Source organism: Chlorella variabilis, assembly GCF_000147415.1.
Source record: "Chlorella variabilis unplaced genomic scaffold CHLNCscaffold_3, whole genome shotgun sequence".
Lineage (NCBI taxonomy): Eukaryota > Viridiplantae > Chlorophyta > Trebouxiophyceae > Chlorellales > Chlorellaceae > Chlorella > Chlorella variabilis.
The window spans coordinates 2,380,984-2,389,908 of NW_005435085.1; the positions used below are offsets into that span (position 1 = coordinate 2,380,984).

The window sequence follows — 8,925 nt, forward strand, 5'->3', positions numbered from 1 at the left end:
ATCGGCGAGAAGTACACGCTGCGGTACACAGGCGGCATGGTGAGGCGGCGCCCTGCGGGGCTGCTGCGCGCAGGCTGGCCTGCTGCGACTCGAGCTGGGCTGCTGCTGCTGCTGCTGCCCAGCTCCTCAGCGCCCTGCAGCGCCCACCCTGAATGGCTCCGTCGCGCGTGCCGCCCCCACACGCCCCTCTCTCACCCCTGCCCTGTACCTCCCTGCCCCCACTGCCAGGTCCCCGACGTCTTCCAGATCATCGTCAAGGAGAAGGGCGTGTTCACAAACGTCATCTCCCCCTCCACCAAGGCCAAGCTGCGCCTGCTCTTCGAGGTGGCCCCGCTGGCGCTGCTGGTGGAGAAGGCCGGCGGCGCGTCGTCCTGCGACGGCCTGTGCGTCAGCGGCCTGGATGTGGTGGTGGACAAACACGACCAGCGCACTCAGATCTGCTACGGCAGCGTGGGCGAGGTGAGGAGCATGGCTTCTTCGCTGTGCTTGCGTTGCGGGTGCTGGAGGCGGTGGCGGCGACGTCGCGGCGTGACGCGTTGGCGGGGTGGTTGGAGCGAAGTTTGTGCCTGTGTATGCCGCATAAACCCAGCGTTCTATATACATAGTACTGCCATGTACCGCTCTGTGTACCGCTGTAGGTTCGAAGGTTCGAAGAATACATGTATGGCAGCTCTCCACGCTTCTCCGAAGTGGAGGCAAATGCCTGAGGTCACCGGTCAAGAATTTGAGGTTTCCTGGCCGAAAAAATGTCAAAAACACGCTTGTTTGCCTCCTCGACTTTTTTAATTGCTTTCCCCTCTTCACCTTTCATTTTCTCCAGCTGCTTGCTCGCGTAGCTCGGGCGAGAGGACAACCTGCAATGCCTGGCTGCGCGCCGCGGCGGAACGCAAGCACATGCCATGCCTCGGCAGAACACCCTACCCTGCCTCCACTACTGCAGCGTGTGTAACAGTTCCCCAATCAGGGAGGCAGTGCCCAGCTCAACCACCCCCATGGAGGGCCGCGGGCAGGGTGCAGGAAAGCAGGACGGCGCACAGCCAGCGGTTCGCGACACAGCTACAAAGGCTCCTCGCGACCGGCGTTTTTGGGGAAGATGGCGATGTGAACGTTGGAAGGATGGTCGGGGCCTATCTAGCAGGCGTTTGTGGGCAGCATGCCACAGCGTGGCGCCGGCGGTGTTGGCGCATGCGCTGCAGGGGCACTGTCCCGGGACACACCTTGCTTATCCCCAGTGTGCCTACAGGAGCTGACATGAGCCCCAGCCACACAGGCATGCCTTGTCAGTGCTTTTTGGGGCATTATCCATGATGAAGGCATCACAGTCACAGCCCCCCTTCCGTTTTGCAGTACAGCCAGCACAGCGCCAGGGAGCAGAAGAGCGCCACTGGGCACGGCACCAGGGGGGGCTGCTCGTTGCCGGCGCCCCAAACAGCCCAATGCATTGCCGCGCTGGCGCCAGCTACCGCCCGTGCAGCGCAGCTTTGCCAGTGCTGCAACTGCTGTGTGAGCCACACATGCGGGGGCAGGGCGCCAGCCCCGCCAGCAGCAGGCGTCGCATCTGCTGTTCTTGTGCCGCCGCGTCGGCTGACGGCTGGGCGCCGCGGCGAGGGCGGCTCCCACACATGCAGGGAATACAGCGTGGGCAGCACTACGCCGGCCACGCATCGCACGAAAGCGACGCTAGCACGGCAGATTTCGTCGCCGGGGGCGCTGCCTGCACATGGGGCCCCGGGGTGGGGCGCCATGTAGGGCAGGGCAGGCGTGACACCAGCGACTCGGCATCATCCTGCTGCCCCGCACTGGGCCCACAGGCAACCTTGTAGGCGGCTGGCTACCCACCATTGAGGATGGAGGTCTTCAGCAGGTGCGCTGCGGTTGACCCAGGCAGCAGCAGGTAGCTGGGCAGCGCAAAGGCATACTCCAGCCAGGTGGCCAGCCCCCACGCCCGCTGGCGCGTCAGCGGGTCCCGGAGCAGCTGCAGGACGGGGTGGCGGCGTTGAGCGAGGGCGGCATAGCGGCCCTCGTGGATCTGTACCGTTACATAATTGTATAAGCGATGTGGTACCGGCGGTGGGCAGGATCCGCGGGACATGCATGCAGGTGGAAATGATCCACGCGGCGCACCGCCATGGGGGCTCGACTGGCTCTGCTGCCACCCAACACGGCCCCCTTGCCACCCCATGCCACCTACCCGCGTGGCACAGTAGGCGCTGCTGTTCCGCGTCAGCAGCAGCACTGCAGCCTGGGTGACCAGTGTGACGGCTGGGGGCACCACCACCTGGCTGGCCACCACCGCGCCGTGCAGCCGCGTGCCTGCCCATGTGCATGGGCGGCGAGCAGCGCCGCACACCTCGGGATGCCATCGGTAGCAGGGGATGTAGAAGGGAGACGCAGGGGCACGCAGGGGGGCATGCTGGGCAGCATGCTGGGCAGCATGGTTGTTGGCAGCAGCTATCTTAATATCAGGCAGCTGGGCAGCGTGCTCGCACCGTACACGACTCGAGCCACGTCTGCCAGCGCGCCCGCCCACCCCTTGCGCGCCGTTCGCGAAGATGAAACAACGTGGGAGGACAAGGGCGCGGGGTTTGCACGGTGGGTTGCAAGGCTGCAAGCGGCGGGACTGCATGCAGGACACGGCAGGCAGGCACGCAATGCGCCACATGCACACATGCGCCACATGCACCACAGGCCAGCTCAGTGCTGTTACATGAGCCAGGCGTTCTGCAGCATCCCGTGAAGGATGGTGGTCTGCCAGGCTAGCCCAGGGCAGACCAGGGCAACAGCATGCAGGTGCGCCCCTCAGGCAAATATAGCCCAGCCTCAGTGTTGCAGTTTCAAGCATTCAAGCAGGATCAAGCAAAAACCGGTTGAGCTCCCGCTGCGGGGCTGCAGCTGCGGCCGGAGCACGGATCGGGTGGATGGCGGCGGCACTACTCTGGCGGCTCCACCTCAGCGCTTTGCCTTTCTGGAATCCTGCTGCTGGTCAAACCGCACCAGCTGCTGCGCCGCGGTGCGCAGCTGTATCACATTGACCACCTGCTTCACGGCAAAGCCCGGTAGCGCGACAAGCGCCATCACGGCGGCTGCGGGGATGCTGGCCGGCAGGCGCAGGCCTGCGGGGGCAAGCGATAGGGGGCGCATCAGCGCTGCCAGCCATGGCAATGCATCTGCCGGGTGAAAATGCGGTGTGCGCACGCACGCATGCATGCATCCACCGTGGTGCAGCATGCGGGATGAGGTAGCCAAGCACAGCACGCAGCCAGGCACCCGGCCGGGCTGCCCAGAAGCTGCCACCGCCATCAAACAGCTTGCCGCACCTTGGGGCAGAGGCAGCCGCTGCAGCAGCGCGGGCAGCGCCAGGGCGGGCGCCTGGTACTGCCGCCAGCTCAGCAGGTACAGCGCCAGGTACAGCACCTCGCAGCAGATGCAGCAGAAGCCCATGAACAAGCGGCTGCGGTAGTATGCCCGCACCACAAAGCTGCGGCTGTTGGTGTCCTGCACGAGTTGGGGGGGAAGGGTGGGGGCGCAAGCCAGCGTTGGGAGCGAATGCTGAGGGGTAGGTGAGCCCGGGGAGGGTGGAATTGCATTCGGGGCAATGCATGGCGGGGAAGGGCGGGGAGCTTGGGGGCGGAGAGCATCGATACCATCCCAAGCGTGCATGGCGCCTGCCGCGCCCCCCCATGCCACCAGCCCCATCCCTGGCCCACACCTTGTGCGTGGCGGACCCCATGGCCAGAGTGCTGTACATCTGGAACCAGTGGCTGCAGGCAGGGAGGCCGGGGATGGGGGTGGAAGGTGCGCGCTGGTCGAGGAAACAGCAGGCTGGCGGCGGCCGAGCAGCTGCCAGGACATCGGCGGGAACACGCCGCGGCGCGCAGGGGGCCAGCCGGCACCAGCGCCAGCGAATCACAGTGGCAGCGGCAGGCAGCGCTGCGTGGCGGCAGCGGGCGTGGCGCGGGCGGCGGCTGTTGGAGGGCCCCCCACCCACCTGGAGATGTCGAGCATGATGAGGAGCAGGCAGGGGAGGTGCGCGGCTGGGTAGCGCACCGCCAGCACCGCCAGCAGGCAGGTGGTGGCCACGCGGTCGGTCACCATGTCCAGGACTGTGTGTGTGTGTGTGTGTGGTGGTGGTGGGTGGGTGGGTGGGTGGGTGTGGGGGGGGGGGGGCGCGCAGGCAGGCGTGGAAGAGTACTTGGGAGAGTGCTCAAGAGCGTGGGCGGTGAAGGAGCAAGGCGTGCAGGGGCGGCGCGCAGCAAGCGCAGGGACAACTGTGTGAAAGCCACAGCGCCGCGCACGAGGCCATGCCTTCCTGCCAGCAGCTGCCACCTGAGGGCTGCCCTGCCGCCCCGCAGCCGCCTCACCCGAGCCCAGGGTGGAGCACTGGTTGAACTTGCGGGCAAAGCGGCCGTCCAGCTCGTCGCACACAAAGCTGGCAAAGTAGGCCAGCACGCAGGCGCCGGGGTCGCGCAGCGCGACGCCAAAGGCAAACACCGCCGCAGCCACGCGAGCATAGCCTGCGCAGAGCGGTGAGGGCGGCAAGGTTGGCAGAGGCGGGCGGGCGGCGGCTTGGTGCGGTGGGCAGCATGCTGCCAGCCCTGCAGCTGCGGGCGCACCTATCAGGTTTGGGACGTAGACATATATGTTGCTGTGCCGCCCCAGGAAGCCGGGCCCCTGATGGCCAGGGCCCATCGACCGTGTCAGCACCATCGCCGTTACAGGTCAATTGGTAGGTGCAAGTGCCGCTGATGGGCAACTGTGAAGAAGGGCGATGGCTGAGACGTCGCGTTTTTGAGATCTCGCCGCCACGGTGCCACTTGATCGCTGCCAGAGCATCTAGAGGCGTTGGGAGCGGCCTCCCTCACCCCAATTGACGTAAAACTGCATCCACATCACTGTGGCAGGCCGCTGGGTGCTTTCGTCGATATTGCCAAGAGTTTGGCAGCTTTGCAGCTGTCTCCTCCACCATAACCGGAATTGCAGCTGCGCAGCATACATACTACCGTTGGGCTCCGCTCACCCCGCCGGCACCTCCCCGCCGCCGCCCGTCGCCGCCGCTCGCGACACCATGCGCTCGCCCCTGCTCACAGCTGTGGGTGCGGGAGCTGGCACCTTTGTGACCCTCACGTTCGTCACGGGCGCGGTCAGCGGCGTGGCGCTGTCAGTCGCCAAGCGCGTCCTGCGGCACCGCAAGGTGGGGCAGAGCTGGTAGCATGCTGCGGTTGCTTGCGCCTGCACGACACTCTTATTGGCCTGTTCCTGAATGCGTGCAGATGGCAGTAGCAACCAAGTGCTCAGTCTGTGACGCCAGCGGCTTCATGAGCTGCCAAGTATGCATGGGTGGGTAGGCTGCTCGCTCGCTGCCAGCCCGCCTGACATAGATGCCTTCCTGCAACACTAGCTGCCGATCCGGGGGCAGCGTAGCGCCTCTCTGAATGCGTACACAACTCTCAGCATGTCCCTGCTGGCCCGCAGGCAAGGCCATCATTCGCTGCCGGCAGCCCGTGTCGCTCAAGCAGCTGCGGCGGCGAAGCAGGCCGGCGGCGGCGGGCGAGGGAGGGGAGGCAGGCGGCGTGGTGCACTGTGCCTGCCCAGGGTGCGGCACCACGCGGCTGCAGCGCTGCCTCAACTGCCTGGGGGACGGCAAGGTATGCCTGCCCAGCTGACTGGCAGCCCCGCCGTCTTGCCTCATCTTGCAGCTCTGTTCTGCGCTTTGCTTGTCCTTTGCTCGCTCCCTCTCCCCGCCTGTGTTTCCTGCCTGCGTTGCTTCCCATTCGGTGGCACGATTCCTTGTACGCCATAAATGGACGTCACACCACGAGAGAGGAGCGGGCATTGGGTATGTCATCCAGTAGAGACTCCCAGGCGCCAGCTTTTTCGCGCTGAGCGCTTTGTGCGGCAGAAGTCGGGCAAGGAAAGACGGGCGGGCCAACGTGGCGGCGGGCCAACAGCCCGGGCGTGGCGTGAATTTCCCTCAATACCTGCCCCTGATCTGCTCGGGATCCCTGCGCTCCTCACCGCGACACGCTACCTTCTTCTTCTTCTTCTGCGGTTCGAGAGAGGTGGGTGAGCGCTTCCCAATCATCGCGCCACAGGGCGTGTGCAGCAGGTCCAGAGGCGTGCGAGGAGCATGCGAAGCGGCAGGGCAGGAATGGGTTTTGATTGCGGAGCCTGGCGGTGGTGGCTCCCGCTCCCGCCTCCCGCTCCCGTTTCCCGCCGTAGCTGCTGTGCCGCCTGCAGGCCCAGCCCACACTCGCAATGGAGGAAGTGCCCACCCCTGGCGCCGAGTTTTACTTCGAATGCCTGGCCAGGGCACTGGCGGTGCCAGAGGAGGAGCGCAGCCAGGACGTGCGGCAGTGGCTGCGGTGCCACGATGTGCTGGAGGCCGCCTTTGCCCTGCTCCCGCGAGCCGAGCCAGGCACCACGCTGTCGGCGCCAGCCGGTGGCAAACCTGCGCTGGCGGCGCGCTGCTGCGCATGCTGGCGGCTTCCCGCTGCGACACCCCGCTGGACCCTTTCCACCCCAAGTCCACGCTGCGGTGGCTTGGGCCGCAGCTGCCGCCGCTGATGCAGGCTGCAGCGGCGGGGCCCCGCATCCAGCTGCAGCTGCAGCCGGTGCTGCTGCACATGATCGCCATGGGCAGCTTGCCCGGCGGGCGGGCAGACCTGGCCCTTGTGGCGCGTGCGCTGCTGCTGGCCTTGGTTGCGCAGCTCCCCGGCCTGGAGCAGTTCCAAGTGGGCTTTGACGTGCTGCACGCTGTCAAGCACGCCCTGTTTGGGCAGCGCGGCGCCGCGGAGCTGACGAGGCAGCTGGCTGAGCTGGAGGAGGAGTGCCGTGGCAACAACGGCGCGCCGGCGCCGGAGCCCTGCAGCCGGCGCCTGGGAGCCTGCCCTCGCTGGCGCCGCTGTAGGCGGTGTGGCAGCTGCTGGCCCAGGAGCTGGCAGTGACGCTGAATGCGCGGGCGCCCACGCCGGCCCAGACCGCCGCCATCGAGCAGTGGGCACGCGGCATGCTGGCGCTGCAGCCCACGCACCCGCGCAGCCACTACCTGATGGGCTCCGCGGCCGTGGTGAACAGCAGCGAGGGCGCGCCCTCTTCGCTGCGCGACCCGCAGCTGCACATGGTGCGCGGCCTGGAGCTGGCTCGTCAGCAGGGCAGCGACCTGTGGATCGCCTGGTGGGCTACAGGGGCTGCGCCGCCTCGGGTGTTGCTGCCCTCGCAGAAGTTTGACCCCCTGTGTGCTGCTGGCTGTGCTTTGCCGCAAGCTGTGCAAGCCCAAGCCCATCGCCGGGGCGGTTGATGGCGTCGCGCGGTGCTGCATGTTGCCTGTGCAGGTGTGGCTGGATGGCGGCCATGGTGGCCACGGCCGACCAGAACCCGGCGGCCAGCCCCTTAAAAGCCCAGCAGATGTTTGACGAGGCCGACGCGGCCCTGCGGCGCTGCAAGTGCATCGTGCCCCACCGCTGGCTGACGAAGCTCAGGGAGGAGCAGGCGATGTGCTCGCCGGTGCTGGCCACCATCCGCCACCACGTGCGGCGCTCCCCGGCACGCTGGCAGGCCGCCATCGCCCGGGACGGCCTGGCGGAGCGGATGCAGCAGGCCCAGCAGGCGCTGGAGCGGCACGAGGGCACGCCCACCTGCGACGCCTGCGGCCTGCCGTCGTCGGGCCTGAAGCGGTGCACCGGCTGCCGGGCCGCCAGGTATTGCAGCAAGGGGTGCCAAGTGGCGGCGTGGCCGTCCCACAAGGCGGCGTGCAAGGCGGCGCAGCAGGCAGCCGCAGGAAGCTCAGCGGGCGCGGTGAGGAAACAGCGGTTGTTATGATTTCAGCCCCCGGCGGAAAGAAGACTTGTTTGTTTTCTCCTCCAGGTTAGAGGAATGTGTTGCAGAATTGTGTCGATGCAAGTCTGATCAGTTCGAATGGGCGGCCAGGCACTAGCTGTACAGTGATGAGCCACTTGAGCGGTTATGAAATAAAAAACAGGCCCAGAAGGGGCCAGGGCAATCAGATCAACGTGGGAGAGCATGCGGTGGCCAAGCGGCAGCGGCGGCGGAGGCGCAGGCCCGGGTGGCCTGCGGCCGGTCATGAGTACTGACCGGTACCGCTCAGTACTGGAAGCCTGGCATGGGGGGTGCCGACGGCGCGCTGTCCGCCGCAAACGCCGCCTCCCGCTCCTGCTGCCGCTTGTTGTATTTGTTCACCACCAGCAGGATCCAGTTGCTGCAGGGGGCGGGTGTGCAGGAAGCATGTGGTGGGGTGTGGAAGTCGTGGCACGTGGGGTTGTGGTGGCAGCCTGCTGCTGGGCGGACGCCAGGTCGAGGCGCGGGCAGCCGCCTGCCACCCCACCTGAACAGCATGCCCACAAAGTGGGCCATGATGGTGTTGGTGCAGGCCTGCACGCTGAACACGTCAAAGGCCACGGGCGGGGCGGCCACCCGCTGCGCGCCGTAGTAGGCGCCGGCAGAGGCGCTGGATAGAGTCTTGGCCACCAGGTTGCCCACAATCGCCTGCACCGGGTGGCGAGGGCTTGCGGTGACTGGGGAGGGTGGCCGGCGCAGCAGGCGAGCGTGGCTGGGAGGCAGAGCCTTGGTAGAGCGCAGCGCGTGCCGCGCCGGTGGTGTGGCAGCTGTCGCCGCTGCAAGAGCGGGCGGCGCACCTGCAGGGAGAGGATGGTGGCTCCCATGCCCAGCAGGTTGAGGTTGGAGTTGGCGATGACGGTGCCGGAGATGGAGGGCAGCTTGACGTCCTGCGGGGCCCAGGGAGGGGAGGCGAGGGGGCACCGGGCACGGGCGAGCGGCGAGTGGCGGACCTGCCTGGGGCCGGCCGTTCGGGCCGCTTGCAAGGCAGCCGTGCGAGGCGGGGCACACATGTGACGCTGCCTCCCGCCCAAGGAACAGCCCCGAGCTCTCCACGCCCCGCCGCCGGGCGGC

General features: G+C 67.1%; 4 protein-coding genes across 4 annotated transcripts in view; 2 read left to right on the top strand and 2 right to left on the bottom strand.

The window, feature by feature from the left end:
- Nucleotides 1-707, top strand: part of CHLNCDRAFT_19601 (hypothetical protein) — a gene marked incomplete at both ends in the record, with an annotated part of 2,873 nt that extends 2,166 nt beyond the window's left edge. Inside the window, 3 exons of the mRNA XM_005850708.1 lie at nucleotides 13-39; nucleotides 229-459; nucleotides 639-707. Of these exons, the coding sequence (XP_005850770.1) occupies nucleotides 13-39; nucleotides 229-459; nucleotides 639-707 (327 nt within the window). The remainder of the gene's footprint in view (nucleotides 1-12; nucleotides 40-228; nucleotides 460-638) is intronic.
- Nucleotides 708-2,949: 2,242 nt separating this feature from the next.
- Nucleotides 2,950-4,689, bottom strand: CHLNCDRAFT_19755 (hypothetical protein; the record flags this gene model as incomplete). The annotated part of the gene is made up of 6 exons (XM_005850991.1): nucleotides 2,950-3,083; nucleotides 3,318-3,495; nucleotides 3,710-3,761; nucleotides 3,989-4,103; nucleotides 4,362-4,514; nucleotides 4,614-4,689. The coding sequence occupies 6 exons, from the start codon at nucleotides 4,687-4,689 to the stop codon at nucleotides 2,950-2,952; spliced, it is 708 nt and encodes a 235-aa protein (XP_005851053.1).
- A 376-nt stretch (nucleotides 4,690-5,065) lies between these two features.
- On the top strand, nucleotides 5,066-7,818 carry CHLNCDRAFT_140956 (hypothetical protein; the record flags this gene model as incomplete). The annotated part of the gene is made up of 7 exons (XM_005850709.1): nucleotides 5,066-5,191; nucleotides 5,271-5,337; nucleotides 5,473-5,645; nucleotides 6,238-6,439; nucleotides 6,577-6,731; nucleotides 6,908-7,173; nucleotides 7,332-7,818. The coding sequence occupies 7 exons, from the start codon at nucleotides 5,066-5,068 to the stop codon at nucleotides 7,816-7,818; spliced, it is 1,476 nt and encodes a 491-aa protein (XP_005850771.1).
- Nucleotides 7,819-8,100: 282 nt separating this feature from the next.
- The window catches only part of CHLNCDRAFT_140957 (hypothetical protein), a gene marked incomplete at both ends in the record, with an annotated part of 949 nt that continues 124 nt past the window's right edge, over nucleotides 8,101-8,925 (bottom strand). The window contains 3 exons of the mRNA XM_005850992.1: nucleotides 8,101-8,215; nucleotides 8,342-8,502; nucleotides 8,652-8,741. Of these exons, the coding sequence (XP_005851054.1) occupies nucleotides 8,101-8,215; nucleotides 8,342-8,502; nucleotides 8,652-8,741 (366 nt within the window). The remainder of the gene's footprint in view (nucleotides 8,216-8,341; nucleotides 8,503-8,651; nucleotides 8,742-8,925) is intronic.